This window comes from Gossypium hirsutum, chromosome A08 (genome assembly GCF_007990345.1).
Source record: "Gossypium hirsutum isolate 1008001.06 chromosome A08, Gossypium_hirsutum_v2.1, whole genome shotgun sequence".
Lineage (NCBI taxonomy): Eukaryota > Viridiplantae > Streptophyta > Magnoliopsida > Malvales > Malvaceae > Gossypium > Gossypium hirsutum.
This window is the reverse complement of record NC_053431.1, coordinates 112,031,518-112,050,799: the sequence shown is the minus strand read 5'-3', so window position 1 is coordinate 112,050,799 and position 19,282 is coordinate 112,031,518. Positions and strand designations below refer to the sequence as shown.

The following is a 19,282-nucleotide window of genomic DNA, read 5'->3' as shown; positions in this document are numbered from 1 at the left end:
TGAATGTATTTTTTTTGTTTTTTATAATTATTTTAAAATTAATTTGTTAGTAATTTAGGATTATATTAAAAATTTTTGTGTTTGTAATTATTTTAAAATTAATTTATTAGTAATTTAGGATTAAGTTATAAATTGTTATGTTTAGTTTAGTATTTGGTGAGTTTAACATATAAGTTTATAAAAAAATTAAAAATCATTTCATTTTGAAAATGAATTTGGACAAATGATGTTTAAGCTTATTTAATTTTTCTAAGTAACTGTTAAGTATTGGTATGTTAATGGTTGCTGTTAACTCATTTATTTTTTATTATATCAACTTGGATATCAAGATTAAGTTATATAAATTATTTAATACTCATAAATATCAATGTTTCTAGTGTTTTGTATTTTTTCATGTAATTTTTATATAATGTAATTTTATTTGATTTTTCATTTATTTGACAATTTTTATTGATTTATTAAAATGTTGATTAAATTTGGTTATTATTTTTATAAGTTGTTTGTTTGAAAGAAACTAATCAGGTATGTTTCTATTTCTATTTTTATTTTTTTAATTCGTATGCTTTTATGTTTAGATAGTTTATATTAATTTTAATTATATTATTATTGTAATCTAACATAATTTTTTTTATTGTAGGTAAATTATGGGAAATTATTAGATATTTACCGTGTTTTGTTTCTGAAATTTGAAAAAAATTATTGTATTTTTTGAAACAAATTAAATGAATTCATTTTTTTAATTGCAGATTTACAGCAAATGGGTTCTTTGATTAATAATAATAATCACATATCAAGTACTATTAATGAGATGGTAATAAAATTTTTATTTGATACTCATGTTATTTGCGGAATTAAATTATATTGTATTAACTATTTTGCTAATTTAATAATGTCAGGGCCTGTACCGCGTATGGAGAGGTCGTGTTAATAGTGTAGGGTTTCTACCAGATGAACGCCTAATACCACACTTGGAGTTAGCTGGGTTCGGATCAGTAGCATTGATCCGAACTTTTGATCTGTGATACGACTTGATTTTCGCTTTAGTCGAGCGATGGCGTCTGGAGACCCACACATTTCATTTGTCGTGCAGGGAGTGTACCATCACTCTAGAGGATGTTGCACTACAACTCGGGCTTCCCATCAACTGGAATGTGGTCACGGGCGTAAGTTTAATCTCTAAGCCGGCTACCCTTTGCTATGAATTACTTAGACGCTCGCCAAGTGAGGGGAAATTTACCAGTTTGAGGTTTTCATGGCTAAAGGCAAATTTTGAGCATTTGCTGAGTACTGCCAATGAATGGGAGGTGATGCAGGCCGTTCGAGCTTACATTATGCACCTTATAAGGGGTGTACCCATGCCGGATGCAAATGGCAGTATGGCCCACTTGATGTACTTACCCCTATTATCCAATTTACAGAACACCCGTTCATACAGTTAGGGGTCCGCAGTGTTAGCCATGCTGTATCGCAAACTTTGTCGGACAACAAATCCTTCTGCGATAGACATAGGCGGATGCCTCATACTACTGCAGTCATGGGCACTTTACCGGATGCCATTCTTGGCATCCATTAGTCATCAATCATATATATTTCCACTAGTTAATAGGTGATGAATTTTTACTCGTTATAAGAATTAGTTGATTTTTTTTAGGATTATATTGTTCTAACAATTTGTTTTCGTAGATGGAGTACTAATCCGGGTATCGGGAGGTCATACACGGTTCTGATATACTGTCTGATGATTAAGAATCATGATAGAGAGGGGGTAAGTTTTTCCAATATAAACTTTATTTTATTATTTTATCTCACTCGACCCGCGTTAATATAAAAATGTTATTAACTGTACAATTCATTTGGATGTCGTATTCTGTTCCAGAAATTATGGTGGTTATTCCCTCATCTGCCCATGTCCACTCAAACCTATGATGCATTAGCGCACCCGTTATAAATTTTCATATAGTGGAGTGGTATCATGGCGATCGAGTACTCCTGCAGTTCGGTTGCATACAGTATATCCCGACACTGCCAGTACAATTGGGGAATATCCATGGGATGAGTAGGAGGGGGACGTATAGAAATGATTGGGGAGAAGTGCATGGAGAATATATTACGATGTTGAACAACCGATTGGGGAGGGTACCTCAGATGGATCGTACTTTGGATCTGCAGCTCTCGTTAGAGTACATACAGTGGTACTGTGAGATAGGAAACCATTTTTGTTGGTGGGCGGTCGATGGTAGTCCCTCAGCATATAACACGAATTGGGCAACCCTTTTCAGATCCGCATTATGCACTAGAGCCAGAGCCGGAACTACACTCTGGAGATAGTTCTTATCATCCAGATTTGGGGGGCGATGATTATTTCCCGAGCTCGCCATGGATATCATTCAGAGTTTGATATCTTCAGCCCACTACGACATCAGTACTCTAGTCATCTTGGCTCGTATCTATCTCAGTACTCCACTCCTTCCGGTCCGTATACACCGTCATACTCCACTCCTCCCGGTCCGTCTCCACTGCCGTACTCCACTCCTCTCGACTCAAGTTCATCGATGGCGTTTGAGACATGATTTTTCATCTATGTTTCGCACACCCCCACATACGGATGAAGAGAATGTTGATCACCGTAATCGCCCGCAACGTGAACGTCGAGCTCCACAAAAATATACCCCTAGAACGACACCATCAAACCATCAATTTTAGGGGGTTTTGTAATATAAATAACTTCATATTTATGTAATGAATTTTTTGGCATTTTATTTATCAATTTAATTTTTTTTTCAATTTAAATAGTCAACTTTGTATTTATATAATGACTTTTTTGCCATTTTATTTATCAATTTTATGGTTTTTTATTTATTATTTAAATAAATAAACTTTATACTAACTATGTAAGTCAAATTAGATTAACTTCAACAAATTTTTTACAAATTTGTAACCCAATCCTTTTAACATGTAATGAACTACATCTCAATTTCTACCCGATTACGACGATTGTCCAACATGGTAGTTTTGGAGCAGGCATTTAATCCAATTATGACCGGTAAATTTGCATACGCCACACAGCTTCCCGTCAGATTTCTCTCTAATGTCCATTTCGTTATGGATTCTGGATGATTGCGGATGACCTTTTGGGTTCCTACGCAACCCTTTATTTAGGACAAGCTCGAAGGTCGTCGGAGGTACCTCTCAAGTAGATAGGTCAGGAAGCACGGGGAACTCGTTATCCCATACACACAATGCGCGTTCGAAGCTGTACACTTCATCGATAAATTTTTCTATATTGAGTGAGACTTTAGCACAAGCTGCCATAACATGTACGCATGGATAATGAAGTGTTTGAAACCTCCTACAATCGCATCGTTTATTTCGAAGATCAACTCCGTAGGATCTAGGTGATATACCGAGTCGATGACCGATGGTCTCTGTAATTCAAAATGTTTCAGTACGTCGTGAAAATACTTCTACAGTCATCAACCTTGCCATCCGACAGTTTACAACAATTGCACCCTTGACATCTTCTACAAATACGTGTCCTGCCTCCATCTGGTTGACTTGTTGTTGACCCATTCTTGGCATCAAGGTAGCCAACCTGTAGAATGTACTTGAGAAGACAGATGAAATCAGAAGATGTCGTGTTTTTAACAATACAGCATTGATCCCCTCCACCAAGTTTGTGGTCATTTGACCATAACGAAAGCCCTCGTCAAAACTTTGAGCCCATTACCACGGCTCCATAATACCCAACCACTGTTGGAAAGATGTGTTCATTTGACCCTCCATGTCGCTCTCAAGTCAAGTCATTCTTTGGAGGAAAATATGTGGCTCTAGCTCGTGCGCTGTATATGTATTAAGAAAAGATAAGTTACAGTATTGCCCTAAAACATTAAAACTTATATTGAAAAGATAAGGTAATCCTTTACCCATTCGCAAAACTTGTCTCTTCCAGTCTGGATTCTTATAATTTTACTGGAAGTTAGCTGCGATGTGCCGGATGCAGTAAATGGATCTCCATGACACACTGGAACGCCTAATGGTGGCAATTAATCCTTTCCCTTTATCGAAGATGATACAAATATTATCGTTGCTAATAACATACCTCCATAGGTTGGTAAGGAAGAATTTTCACGATTCCATGTTCTCCTTATCGACAATGGCAAATGCTATCGGGAGCATGTTCCTATTGCCGTCTTGAGCAACCGCAAAAAGTAGGATCTGTGTATATTTTCCATGTAGCCAGGTCTCATTTACTTGCACAAACAGCTTGTAGTGTGGAAATGCGCGCACACATGGATCAAATGTCCAAAACATCCGATGGAAAATTATTTTTCCCGATTGTAGTTGGTCATCAGGCCCGTAATAAGGTCTTGTCTGTAACTCAATGATAGTCCCCGGCATGTACCCCCCATAGTGGCTATCCATCCCTGTAACTCATTGTACGATGCATTAAAATCTCCGTACAATTGTTCCATTGCCATTTGTTTAGCTATCCATGCCTTTCAATATGATACTCGATACTGGAATCGTGCTTGCATTTTGGTAATCAGTACCAAAACTTTAATGGTAGGCATGTCTTTCACCATTGGCATGATGCACGTACAGATAGTTTTGGAATCAAGTTTTCGATGATCTTCTGTCATACGTGTTGAAGTACATGTGTGAGGCCCAAAAAATTTTCGTATCTCCTACATCTGCGACTTCTGGATAAATATAGCTCGTATCCTCCAATTGCAGCCTTCCGTCGACCTCCAACACTCTCCAATATATAATATCGGTTTAGACGTTACAACTTTGTAGTCTACTGATATATTCATGCTATACCGCTTAATGGCAAAAACGCATTCTTCCTTACTTTCGAATCTCTGGCCCATGAACAACTCCTCAGTATCAGAATATACAGCCATCTAGTAAGCAGGTAGTATTTCAGGGTACTCTAGAAACTCGGCTGTGTGCGCCACATCAGGGTCTATCCGAGACATATCTGCCCTAGGATTATTGTGTATCACAATACGAAGAATCTGGTTCTCGACTAAAGACGCGTTAACGTTTCCATCATCATTCACACCTTCGTCATCAATATCATCTAGGACCTCGTCTATGTCGGGATCACTCTCACTATCGACTTCGTGATCAGAAGGATCACTACTATGGTATACATCATCACCAACCACATTAGTCTCGGGTGCAGGATTAAGATCAATGTCGATCCCGTGTATAGTTGATTGACTATCAACGTACGATATCGGAACCACCATACACGGCTCTTGAGCTCCATCTTCTTCACCTAATGGAGTGGGATCTTTAGTTGCCTCCATACCAGCTAACTCAACAAATAACTGAATCGGTGCATTTTGGTTGTTTTGAGTCCCACAATAAAGAGCAGCCATTGTCTCCATGTCTTTATCATCTACGAGTTCCATTTCGGTGAATTTTATGGGATCTGTCGAAACTGGAAACTTGTAGAAAAGTTTCGAGATCCTTCTCCCACAACGTCTATAAATTTTTTCACTAATTTTTTCCTTCATATCATCAAACGAGATATTTCTATTAAATCTCATTGCTACTTGTTTGCGACATTCAAATATACATCCCACAGTTGTTGTCAAAATTTCTCCATCGAAAAAAACACATACGAAAAACTGATTCTCCATCTTCAATACTAGATCTGTTAAAAAATTTTCAAAATTCTCAAAACAGTTTTGAATAGCAAAAAAATTACATAAAATTTTTAATGCAAAAAATTTCATTCATAAGCTAACAAAATTAATAACCTAACAAAATAGCTTTCAAATAATAAAATTACTAACAAAACTTTACATTCTATTTAAAAAGAAATAAACTAAAATACCTTATCGTCCTCCCTGTTTTCATTTCTTTTTTTCTTCTCCCTATCTTCTTATTTCCGTTCAACTAAATTTTGTGTCTATTGCTCTGCAAAATTTTGTGTATGTACTTATTTGATTTTCAAGGGTATATATAGGGAAAAAGTAAGCAACAGGTGTGGGCCCTACCATTTGCGCCTCTAAGATAGGCACAACCATTTGCGCTTCAGAGAAAGGTTCGACTAGTCGCACCTCTGAGATAGGCGCAACCTATATTCGTATCTATACGCGGGTCATACTGATCTGAAAATAAAAAAATAATATTTTATTTAAAAACAAAAAAAATATTTTAATATAAAAAAAAAGAGTCGCGCCTGTCAGATAGGCGCAAATGAAAAAAAATCCATTTTGGTAAATAATCGGGCTGACAACTTATTTTGGTAAATACTTTTTTTTAATTTATTTCAGTAAAAAAGCCTCACAACTCTATACGCAGCTTCCACTACCATCCCATACATGTAATAACGCAAAAAATCAGGGTCAAAATCCCATTGCAGCATTTCCCCTCCAACATAGGATGCACATAGGTTTGAAACAAAAGTTCCACCCAAATGCATATGCACCACACATTTATCCCAAGACATTATAGCAAACTGCACATGCATAATATAAACTGTAATATACATACAAATTTTTAACAGTGCTACACATAACATACATACATACATACATACATACATACATACATACATACATACATACATACATACGCATAACAATAATATACCACATAGTATACATACATTAAACATGACATAATTTACAAACATAACAGTAATATAACACATAACAAACATACATAATATACATAACACTACATAACATAACATACATACAAATATACAAACATAACAGTAAACATAACATACATACATAACATTACATAACATAATATAACATACATACAAATATACAAATATAACATACATGCTTAACAGTACATTACATACATAATATAATAACAATTTAAAAACATAACATACATACATACATACATAAACAGTAAAGAAACATACATAATAAACTTACCTTTTACACTCAATCTCTTAAACGCTCAAAGAAAATCCCCGTCACTCACGAATACCAACAAAAAAATAAAAGTAAGATATAATACGAATTAAAAATTGGAAGTCAGATATAATACGTACAAAAAAAATCAAATTGTGAGAATGAGTCCAAACAAAAGGGTTTATTTAAAAAAAACATAAAAAAAACCCATCGAAGATGAAAAAGCTTTGTATGCTAAAAATATAAAAATCTTAATTCGATGATGAAAATAACCCATAAAAATAGAGTGAAATTCCTGTAATCAATGGTCGAAATATGGCAATCTTGATTTGACTACTATAACAAATAGTTGGGTAATCGAAAGGGATGACTAGTTGATGATGAAACAAGGGTTTTTTCCAGACAGATGAGTGGGTAATCGAAAGGGTATTTGAGATTGTGAAAGGTTTCAAACAAATTGAGGGTTTTCTTTCAAACAAATTGAGGGTTTTCTTTCAAACAAATTGAATAAACGGTTTCTCAGATGAAGAATCAATATCAAATATGAGATTGTTTATAACTATTATTTAACTTTTGATCTTAAAAAAAAAAAACCTAATAGTTTTCTTTTAGATGAAGAATCGAAAAATTTTTCCCCAAACAATTCAAAGCCCGATGCTAAACTTTTAATTCTTTCTTATTTTTTTAAATTTTAATTAATGTTTTCTTTAAATTTTTTTTCAAAAGGATCGGGTCAACAGATGAAAAAAAAAAGGTGTTAAATAGGGTTTCCAAATTGCGACATGTGACGGTGCACGATTGGCTAGCGCTTCCACATCAGCAAAATTTAAACGATGTTAGGCTCAGGTATCAAACTAATGGATGGAAAAAAAAGTTTGGAAATCAATCTTGAGCAAAAAAAAAACCATAGGTACCAATCTGGGAGAAGTAGACAAGTTCAGGTACTAACTTTATATTTTCCCAAAAAAGTTTGACATATCTTTTGGTTTACATTGTCGTACTTAAAATAAATATTTTATTTTCTCAAAAATATTTTTTGATATTACTAATAAACATTATTAAAATTTTTAAAAGCATTTTTTGAAAAACACTTTTTAGAAAAAGCCAACCTCAGCGGTAATCTGACCTTTTAATTCAAGGTCAATAATAATTGGTAGATAAATGTTTTAATATTGTTGCAATAATGTTGGATTAGAATTTGGCTGTTGATAATGTGTTTGTTGTTTTGATGAATTTTCTTTTTTGGAAAGAGTGTTAGTTGATGCCTTTTATTTGTGATAATAATCATAGAGTTTTGTTTCTCGTTAGATGCATGAGAAGCCTACCATGATTACTTTATGTTCTTTTTTGTTCTTAATCCATTCAATTCATGCATAAATTCCTAAAGGTTTAGGATCAGCTGCAAATTTATCTAAAACATTAGTGTAAATGCATTTAAAATTTATCATTTTAAATTTTAAATTTAATGTCAAAACATTAATTTTTATTTTTATTTATTTTTTTATATTTAAAATATATTTTTAATTTCAAATAAAATATTAATTAAAACTAAATTAAAATTTAATCAAATACAATCAAATCAAAGTTTATAAATCACGTACAAAATTACCTTAACTAATTGGGATGAGACTAGATTACCATAATTTTTTAAATTTTATAATAGTTTCTTTTTTTCATTAAAATAATCTTTCAAAAAATTTTTAAAATTTTAGAGAAAGCTTCTAACAATCAAAATCTTGCATGAGGCTTTGATTTCAAACTTTTGAACTCATAAAGTTGTGTTCAATTGTTTGAACGTGACACATGTGTATTTATATGCCATCTCAGATCCGACAGGTTGGATTTGACATCAAATCCGAGTTAGTAGCTAACACCAAAGCTGATTGAAGGATAGGACTTAATTAATATGATACTAATAATTATAGGATTCAATTAAAATGTTATTGAACTTTGGGGACAATTGTAAAATTTAGGTATTATTTAGGGACTAATGGTGGAATTAGCCCTTAAGCAATTCTTAATTATCTTTTACATTGCGCCTAAGATTGACAGACGACAAATATGGGTCGGATCTTCAGCCCTGACCTCTGATGGGCTTAAATTGTAACCCGAAGACTTATTCCCGCTTTTCCTTGGCAATCCATTCACTAAAGCTGCGTCGTTTGGGTTTTGTCTTGCAAAATTCTCCACTCCTGGAGTAGTAAAGCTTTACCACTTCCCTCACGGATTTCCATTTCTCACAGTAAATAAAAAAAATGAGCTCCGACGACCCGAACCAACCCGGTCTCGTGATAACTGTGACCGAATCCATTCGCTTGTTTCTTCTTGCAGCCTCCAATGACCGTCGTCTCTCTGAAGAACTCCGAGAACTCGCTCTCACTCTTTCCTCAGCAGCCAATGCACCGTACAAGCAGATCCGAAGCATATGGATGGAATCAGCTTTTGACACCAGGCCCGAATTGATTTCTCTCTTCTCCGGATCTAATTTCGTTTTCACCAGTCCAAAACCCAGAGAGAAGGTAAATTGAAATCGATTTAGATTCTAGCGTTCTAGGTCTATCATGGTTGCATTTTTAAATTAACTTGTGCTTTTAAAAAAAATTTGAATTTGTAGAGCGAAGAATTAAAGGAGAGATTAAGGAAGCTTAAAGAACTAGCAGAGAGGAAAGAGTATCAAGAGCTTGTTAAAGATATCACGCCGAAGAAGGATCTCAATGAACCTTTCTCTACTTATAAGGATCAAATTGGCTTTGGTTAGTATTTTCTTTGAATATAATTTTCATATGGTTCCTTGCAAAATTTCAAACTTAAATTAAAGGAACAATCTAACTGTTGCAGAACTTACTTCAAATTTATATATTGCTGTTGCAAGATTCTTCTTCGTAGTTAATTACGTGATGTATGCATGAACAGGTTTACATGTTGCTCTGACAATGTTTACTGGGTATTTGGTTGGTTATTTTGCATTCAGGGCGTTGTTTAACCACAGTCCTATCATGGTACTTTCAGATTACCAACCTCAAATTTTTAAGTAGTAATGTCATGGCCTCATGGGTGCCTTAGTTTATAGATTATTTAGCATGGACTGAATATGCTGATACTGTTCATTATATTTGCAGAATTCTGCTGGAGGTATTCTTGGATTGGTTTTTGGCATGGTTCTTGAAACTTTTTTGTTCATTATTAGGACTTCAGAGCCTAACCTTAAATCGCTGTCCTCAACTTCGAGATTGAAGAAAAATCAATAGAGTAGCTAAGAAGAGGTTGGTTGTGTTTTCTTTTCTTGCTACCTATTTTCCATTATAAATCTACGAGTATGTGAGTTTAAGACTGTAAATACTAAATACTATCATATTGTAATCATAGGGCATTTTATTTTGATGTTCTTTTCCGTGAACAATATTACAAGGTAAAGGTTGTGTAGGATTATTTTTCTAACTTTGTTGAGAGTAGATAAATAAGAGAACAATTATATCCATCCTTAATCATGGTGAAAGTTACAAATTTTGAATTGGCTTCTTCCCGTCTATGACATATGTGTTAACCTTGAATTAATAATTCATTCTCTTTAAGAGACATAATATTATTTGGATCTAAAATTGCTATAAATATACTAGTGCTGCATGTATACAGAATTGAAAATTAGGTTGATATTAAGTGAAAAATAAATGAAAAACAAGTACATGTTAACGCACTCACATGTTAAGGATTTTATGGAAATATAGACATTACACATAATATGGATTTCAACTTTCAAAGATGATCTGAAAATGAAACTGAAGATTTTATGGAGAATTTGAACTTTATAAAACGAATAGATATAGCAAGTTGTGGCCTAGCTAAAATTTGATTGTATTGCTGGAGAGACCCAAATTCTGGGTGGATAAGCTAGTTTGAAGTTGGTAGGATAGAAACCAATGGTTGAGCTCTTCAAATTGAACTCACCCATGTCATATCTTTTGTTCTTGTAATAGTAATTGGCATGAATACAGTCATCCCCAAAATGTATGTGGTTCCTTTTAATTCCTTCCAGATTTGACTCCAAGAGTGAGAAAGACTGTCTAAGCCCCCAAAACAAGGTATGTTCACTCAAATTTGCTACTGGAATCCATTTCTTTAGATAGAAATCTATGATGTATATTTCGGACCTAGTGTTCTTAGCTCGGTCACCTTTACAAAAGTTAGACCTTATCCTTGTCTTAGATGGAATGATGGTAGACTAGATTGTGACATTGTTAATAGAAACTATAATTTTTGGTCCTTGAATTTGACAGCTAGATTTATTTTGGTATCTATATCTTTTTTTTTTTCATTTTGGCATTTGAACTTGATAGCTAGATCCATTTTGGCTCTTAAATTAGAAAAAAATAAAAGTTTGATGATGTAGAACTCTGAGATTGAGCCACATCATCACTTGAAAATTAAAAAAATTATATAAATATTTAGGTGATGACATGGTACAATTTTAAAGTATCACATTTAGTATTTAATAAATCGTACTAATGGATGAACAAGTTAGACCACTAATACTTAATTTAACCAATTCGACTGGTTCGACTGCCGGGCCAACAATAATTAAATAAATAATTAAAATTTATAAAAATCTAAAAAAATATTAAATTGGTTCAAGCTATTCAATTGTCGATCCTTGTCTTGATTTTCTATTTTTACCAATTTCAATTAGTTTTTGAGTCAACCAGTTCAACCTTTTTGTTCGGACCATTATATCGATCGGTTCTTGATATATCCAATTTGGTCCTATTCCAGTAACATTGGTCACATTTTCAAATCTTGACAAAATCTAAGTTCATTGATTAAAATGGATCTAGTTGCCTAGTTGAGTGATCAAAGTGAGAAAAAAATATATATCAAAGTAGATTTAATTGTCATGATTAGAAGTCAAATTTTATATTATCAGTAATGTGGGATAGCGTTATGCTTATAGTCCGGCAAGCTTTAGCTCAAACTCTATATGGGCTAAGCTTTGCCTTGATGATAAATTGTTTTGTAATTTGGTTCTGGGCTTTTAAGTCCATAGTCTTTATTTAGGGTAACGATTGTAAAGGAGAAGACTGAATTCACAGGAAAAATAAATATAGGAACAAGGGGAAGAGGATAATAAATCCCAAAAGGTTAGTATATCTATCTATAACTATTTATATTATTATCTAAGAATTTGATTGAGGTAGTGTTACTTATTAATCAGGTCTTAATTTAGTTGTGAAATTATCAAAAATTAATTGTTTTTGTAAAGCAGCAAATACTATTTAAGACTTTTTTATATTTTTATATAAAATCTAAAAAAATTACGTATATGATACACATTATGAAATTTAAACTCAAGTTGTCATATTATTTATTAACTCATTTTTACTATTTCAGCTGAAATCACATTTGAATTTTGTATAATTTTTTTTTTATAAATTTATCACATACGTTTTTTTCCTAAGTATGCTATTATTTAGTTTAAATATAATTGTTTTATAAAAAAGTAAGTGTTTATTAAAAGGAGGGATTCACTTATATCGGTGTAAAATTGACGTGATTTTACACCCTTTCATAATTTTTTCTACAATTGATAATTTAAAAATCTAATTGTCGTATTTTATTTTCCATTTATATAGATCATGCATGTCAAGTTCAATTCAAAGTAAGAGAAAAAAAATTCATACAAACTATTTAAGATTTAAATATATTAGATTAATTAGAAATTTTTTATGAACGACAAATACAATTGTACAGATAAATTCAACGTTGAAATTATTAAAAAAGGAATGGTATTTAAAATTGTAAAAGAATGTAAAATTATATAAATTTCACAGAGTTTCTCCTCATTTATTAGTATTATTATACTTTATGGTCCTCTATCCTAGAAATAAATAAGAAAACTTTTATCACATTATAATAATGTAAACAAAATGATTGTTTGAACTCAGATGCAAAGGTCTGGATAAAATTACTAGTTTAACACACAAAAATCTATCTTTCATGCAGCTGCATGTTTATAGATATTAGACACGTGTAATAAATCTAGGATTTAGTTAATTGTTAGAGATGCCACCTAGAAGTAGAATACGAAGAATCATGTAGCAATCCTGGATGGAAGGAGGGATGCAGTGAAGTAAGCGGCAAAGTTCTCATCTCATTTCATGCGAATCACATGGGCCGGCAACCCGCCCCACGTGGAGCCGATAGAAAACCTCGCTCGTGACCCCACATGCTCCCAAGTAAAACCTACACGTCAAAACATGGAACACCCCCCCCCCCCGTTTTGTTTGAAATAAAAATAAAGGGATCCTTAAACCTCCATTTAATTTAACAGATTGATACATCCCTTAGATAAAAAGTTGTCCATAAAATATTAAGATTTCAATTCTTAGTCAAATGAATCCTCCTAGGTTCAATTCCAATTAATTTTTCCAATCATAAGTTTTTTGGCATGAAGTTTGTGAGTTATTTGTATCATATGGTATTCAAGTCCTTTGGTGACCCAATTGTTGTGAAATTTTGATTGTTTCATTGCATCTTGTCAAAGATATTTCTTTTTTGTCACAGTAACAATGAACTGTATAAAAATTTATTGCATCATGATTGATGATTGAAAGTTTCGTTAATCGAGAAGATTGTGATAATATACAGTGACCTCCAAATTTAAATCATAAAGATCGTTTCAAGTAATGAAAACTCTTTTCTCCCGTCGTAAAAAGTCAACCACTTTCTTTGTTGATTGTAATTAGATTAGTATGTGTATGAGATTATTGTTCCCGTTTTGGTTGTATTTCGAAAGAAATAAAATTTAGAGAAAGGGGCCCTCAACAGCTGTTCACTTCAATTTTTAATTCCCATTTGTCCCCGAAACACAATTTCAGATCAAATGGGACTTTTTATCCATAGCCTTTTGTGCAGAATACAGCATGGGTACACAGAAACAGCCAAATCCATTTGCTGCCTTTGCCCATAACTTGCAATCCTTGGAACTTTTAGGGAACATCCCCTTTTCCTTTATATTTATACATATCAATTTTATATTAATACAAGAACTAAATATTTGTGGTTCCCCTCTTTTCCTTTTTAAATATATATATCAATTTTATTTTAATACAAGAGCTAAATATTTGTGGTTCGGAGGATGTTGAGAATTTATTTATGGACATATGTCAATTGAGTATTAATTCGATTAATATGGATATTATTATTGATGTAGGAAGATATAAATTTGAGTGCGCTAAAACACATTATCCTCCTATTTATGAGTTTATGACGGACTACGTAAAGTTATAAACATTGTGTAAAATAAAAAAATAAATATGATTAAAACTTATAATAAAATTCTTAAAAACAAAGAAACAAACAACCATCCATATAATTCTTTTAGGTTTTAATATTTTAAATATCCTTTCATATTTTAATTCCACTTCAAATTAAGAACTCCTCATCAATTTATGAAATAATGATAATAATTATCTTTGAAAGTAGTTAATATTTTTTTAAACATTATTTTTATAGTAAATACTTTTTAAGTACATTTAACTATTTCACTCATTTTTTAAATTTATTTATTTATCTACTAAAAATGCTATCACACTTATATGCATATGGAAATTATAAATTCAGAATACAAATGCGTGTTTAAATATAACATACAATAAATAATGAAACATGTCTTGAAATTAATTAATAATAACACATGAAATATGCACAATATTAAAATTAAAAAAATAAGATTTAATTGTTTATCATTGTGTTATCACTAATCTTGAGTTAGTGTCGAGTTAAGTTATAACACAAACTCAATCAAATGCATTATTAATATGTACAGCTAATGTAGATAAGATGTTGTGCGTATTAAAACAAAAATGCATAAAAAAACATGAAAATAAAACTTTTGTTGAGTGGTAATTCAAGGTTTTACTAGTTTAATTGGTATGATTTCAAAACTCACCATAAGTAATTTTTATTGATTTATGTTAAAATGAAAATATTAAAATACTCTTAAATAATATAACTTATTTTAATTACGTAAATGTATTTTCATAAAATTCTATTTTACTATTTTTATTTTTTTTTAAAATAAAAAAATTGCATATAGCTAAGTTCGAATACATTTTAATTCTATTACACACACTTTATTATATCTATCAATAATATATATCGATAATATTATTAATTAAATTGACAACACTAATTCGAGATTGACAATAATACTATAAAAAACAATTGTATAGCATTAATTTTTAAATATCACTATATTCGGAAATCCGTACAATTGCATGCGGGTCCCAACCCGAAGTTACTTGCTCCAACAGGTGGCATCACGACCTTTCTTAATCATCCTTTTAACGTGACCCCATAAATAGATAAAAAAGTGTTCCAGTCTTCACCAAAGCCGATGCCACGCTCATGCCTAACTCACGCTCCTATTTACACCTGTCCCCATCTCATTCTCTTCAAGTCAACTACCGTCACCACATCTAACGGCTCCTACTTATCTATATTAATGCGAAGCTTCCCCCTCCAAAGGCCTAATCTCTAACTGACACTACAAAGTTTAACAAAACAAATTTGAGAATCAAAAGCTCTTCCAGTTATGAAAGCTGCTATCTTGAGAGCGGGTTCCCTTCCGGTCACCTCATCAGCTCTGCCCGGTTCTCCCAAGGTTTCTCTTTCTCGTCAAAGCTCGTTCGGTGCAGTTTTCTCCGGTGAGAGATCTGGCTTCTCTCTTAGCTCTCCGATAGTATCGTTGCATTTCCCTATGGATAAACGGAAGCCAATGGAATCTCGCGCGCAAATAAGGCGAGCTTTGTCTGAGACTGATATTATCAAGTCGGAGACTCGGGTTCCCGGTGGATCTCGGTGTTTTACGGCGGGGATACCGGAGGAGGAGTATGTGTCGGATTATGAAATAGACGGTGGATTCCGAACGGAATTCGGGATCTCGATGGAAGAAATTGGATTTTCCGGTGATGGATTTGGAACTGGCGGGAAAATTGGCGGTGATAACGGAGATGATTCGTACGGTGATAAGGGGAAGATGGGCGATTATTATCGTGAAATGTTGAAACTAAACCCCGGTGACCCACTTCTTTTGAGAAACTACGGCAGGTTCTTACACGAGGTAAAAAAGTTTGACATCACTAATACATAGAAAAGTTTTGATCTTTCGAAAATCTGATGGATATTGCATTATGGTTTTGCAGGTGGAAAAGGATATGGAGAGAGCAGAGGAGTATTACGGGAGAGCTATCTTAGCCAGCCCTGGAGATGGGGAAGTTTTGTCTTTGTACGGGAACCTAATCTGGGAACGACACAGAGACGAGAGCCGTGCTAAGTCTTACTTCGACCGAGCCGTCACTGCTTCTCCTGACGACTGGTAGTTATGCTTCATTTTCTATAGGCTCCATACTTGAATATATTTTCAGCCAATTAACCTGAACTTGGGTATAATTTGCAGCATGGTGCTGGGATCTTACGCCAACTTTCTGTGGGATGCAGAGGAAGATGATGAAGAAGAAGTAGAAATGTCGAAGGCTATGGTGGCAGCTTTTTAATGCTCTTATCGTTTACTTTCAATCATGGTAGACCGAAAAAAAGAAAGAAGGAAGAGGATGAAAAGGTTTTCGATTAACAAGAGAATAATCATGTTTTCTGTGTAATACTATTATTATTATATTAGATTAAATTAATGCTAATGCTAATGCTAACATCAATAACAAGATAATAAGCTTTTGTTTATTTTAATTTTTGTTTACATGCAACATGTTTGTACATATTTTATAAGATTGCTCCATCTGAGTTTGTCAATCCTAAGCAACATTTTGTCAATATAGATATGGCTTAAATTTCATCTATATCTTTCAAATATGCTCTACTACTGATATAAACACATTACAAGTTTACAAATTTTCTTCTTGGTAAATTTCATTATTTGTTATTTCTTTGCATTCACTCTGTAAATCAATGGATAATAGCATCAACTGCCTTGGAGATAATACATTACAGACTATAAAATATAGAGGAAATTTGATATCAAATTGTCAATAACTTTAAGATCAAGAGTCAACTGCACATGATAAAACTGATTTCATTAGCTTCATCTGAATCTTTTCCTTAGACCTTACCCCAATTCTAATCTCAATACTCAGCAACTGCAACTTGTTTTAGAAGATTTGACCCCCCCCCCAAAATATGCAGTAGAAGTACCACCGACTGTCATTTCTGTAGCACTCCCATTGGGTGACAGTTGAATATCTAGTTGGTCAAATATTCAAGTTCAACTATCTACACAGATTGTGGATATGAGTGCTCGAAATCCATTGAACCATCATGCCTATCTTTAGTCTTACTTTTTCATGTTTTGTGAAGAAAAATCATTTGGTACACTGTTCGGAATTTTGTTTTGGTTTCTTGGCCAACCCAAATTCCCTTGGTAAAGGATACAGTTTTTACATATTTATCTCTCACTTGTGAGTAATGGATAATTTCAGGGTAAACTATTAGTAAATATCTTTTTCAGTCACTTAAATTATAAAAAATTACAAAATAGTTACTTAATTATTTTTGAATTTTTTTTGGTCACCCTACTATGAAAAGTTATAAAATGATCACCTAATTATTAAATTGTCTTTTTTTTTTGTTACCAGCAAGCTAATGGTGACAACTTTTAAAATTGACATAATAGCAATTTTAATCCTTAATATTTATAAATTATATCAATTTAGTCTTGATTCTAAAAAGAATTAACCCTCAACATTTAGACATTGTGTAATTTGGTCTTCTTTTTTATTGTGACATTAAGGGTTAATTTTTAAAAAAAAATGAGAAATGAAAATTATTATCTTGAATTTTTTAGTGTTTCATTTTTTTTGTACATTCTCAATCAAATTTAGTTGATAATTTTTTTTTCGCTTTTTAGGTGAGAAAGAGTTAAAAACAAAAGCAAAACTATACAAAAGACCAAAGTACACAATATATAAATGTTGAAGGTTAGATTTTTTAGAATTAAGACTAAATTGAAATAAAGTATAAATGTTGAGGGATAAGGTTGCTATTATGTTAATTTTAAAAGCTGCTATTATTAGCCAACTAGTGACTAAATAAGACAAAATTGAATAATTGGATAACAAATTTGTAACTTTTCATAGTTGTGTAACCAAGAAAGGAATTTACTAATATTGGGTGATTACTAGTGTAATTTACCCATATATAATTTTATCATGTTATATATAAACCATGAGTTGAAGGATGAAGGCAAATCTTTGGACTAAATTAGAAAGAAAGAACTATTTATGACCTTAAATATTATTTTTCAACTTTATATTTTACAATTTGCTTCTCAAGTTAATCAGAATCCCATGTCTTATTGTAGCTCCAAAGCAAAGGATGTTACATACCTCAGTTTTAGGTTAAAATATTTTAAAAAATTTTGAAATTTTACCCCATTCTATTTTTTTATTTAAAAATTTCAACCTAATTATTAAAATTGTAAATATTTTTTTTCAAAATTTATCAACTTGAAATTTTAATTAAACTATATGATATGACATATGATTGATGAAAAATGAAAATGTCAAAAAATTTTGATAAAGATTATCAATACCGATAATAATTGAATTAAAAATTTTAAATTAAAAATTTAGTTTACAAATACTAAATCTCAAATTCAATATAAAAATTACCTGCACATTCTAACCTCGATTTTATTGCCATTATTAGGAGTACGTAAAACTCGATTTGATTAAAAAAAATTTGAATTTCAAGTTAATCGAATCAAGTTATTCGAATTATTTGAATCAACTCGAATAAGTAATTCGAATTTCGAGTTCAAATCGAGTTAAATTTTACAATTTGAATAACTCGATAATATGAATAATTCGAATAACAGATTAGTGTAAATACTCTTTTGATCCCTATCAAATTTGAAAATGAGCAAATTGACCTCTCTCAATAATTACAAAATAACTCAAAATAATTTTCAAATTTTCAAAATTTTAAAATTCAAAATATTTATTAAAAATTCCAAATTTTATATTTTTTTTAAAAAAATATAAAGAATATTAAAATATTTAAAAGTTTCTAGAATAATAATTTTAGACACCTAAATAAGTTAATTAATGTTTCAAATTTATCATACTAAAATATTTTCTTTTTATCATTTTACTTTGAACAAGTAAACAAATATACATACTATAACATGAAATTAATTATACTGTAACAAAATCTTAATTTGACATATTTAATTTTTAATTTAATTCGAACAATTTCATTCGATTCGACTCTAATTTCATTTAAATTTCAAATCGAGTTAAAATGATAAAATAATAATCATCCAACTCCATTAATTCAAAATATTTTTTTACTCTGATTCGTTCCAACACTCACCTTAGCCATTACCA

At 31.9% G+C, this 19,282-nt stretch overlaps 2 protein-coding genes across 6 annotated transcripts; both read left to right on the top strand.

Annotated features, from left to right (window-relative positions):
• The first annotated feature begins 9,019 nt into the window (after positions 1-9,019).
• Positions 9,020-15,234, top strand: LOC121203161 (uncharacterized). Of its 5 annotated transcripts, none has more exons than XR_005899765.1 (6): positions 9,030-9,409; positions 9,505-9,643; positions 9,804-9,889; positions 10,010-10,153; positions 10,865-10,969; positions 11,922-15,234. XR_005899765.1 is itself a non-coding variant. In XM_041074800.1 (5 exons), the coding sequence occupies exons 1-4, from the start codon at positions 9,146-9,148 to the stop codon at positions 10,136-10,138; spliced, it is 618 nt and encodes a 205-aa protein (XP_040930734.1). In that variant the 5' UTR covers positions 9,020-9,145; the 3' UTR covers positions 10,139-10,153; positions 10,865-10,970. The 5 variants fall into 5 exon arrangements, 2 of the variants coding, with proteins under 2 accessions (XP_040930734.1, XP_040930735.1); XR_005899764.1 differs by having other exon boundaries at positions 11,975-12,196; XR_005899766.1 differs by having other exon boundaries at positions 10,924-10,969; positions 11,975-12,021.
• A 52-nt stretch (positions 15,235-15,286) lies between these two features.
• LOC107918509 (uncharacterized) lies at positions 15,287-16,734 on the top strand. The gene is made up of 3 exons (XM_016848080.2): positions 15,287-16,005; positions 16,088-16,260; positions 16,342-16,734. Exons 1-3 carry the CDS (start codon positions 15,478-15,480, stop codon positions 16,436-16,438), a joined length of 798 nt encoding a protein of 265 aa, XP_016703569.1. The 5' UTR covers positions 15,287-15,477; the 3' UTR covers positions 16,439-16,734.
• Positions 16,735-19,282: the final 2,548 nt, after the last annotated feature.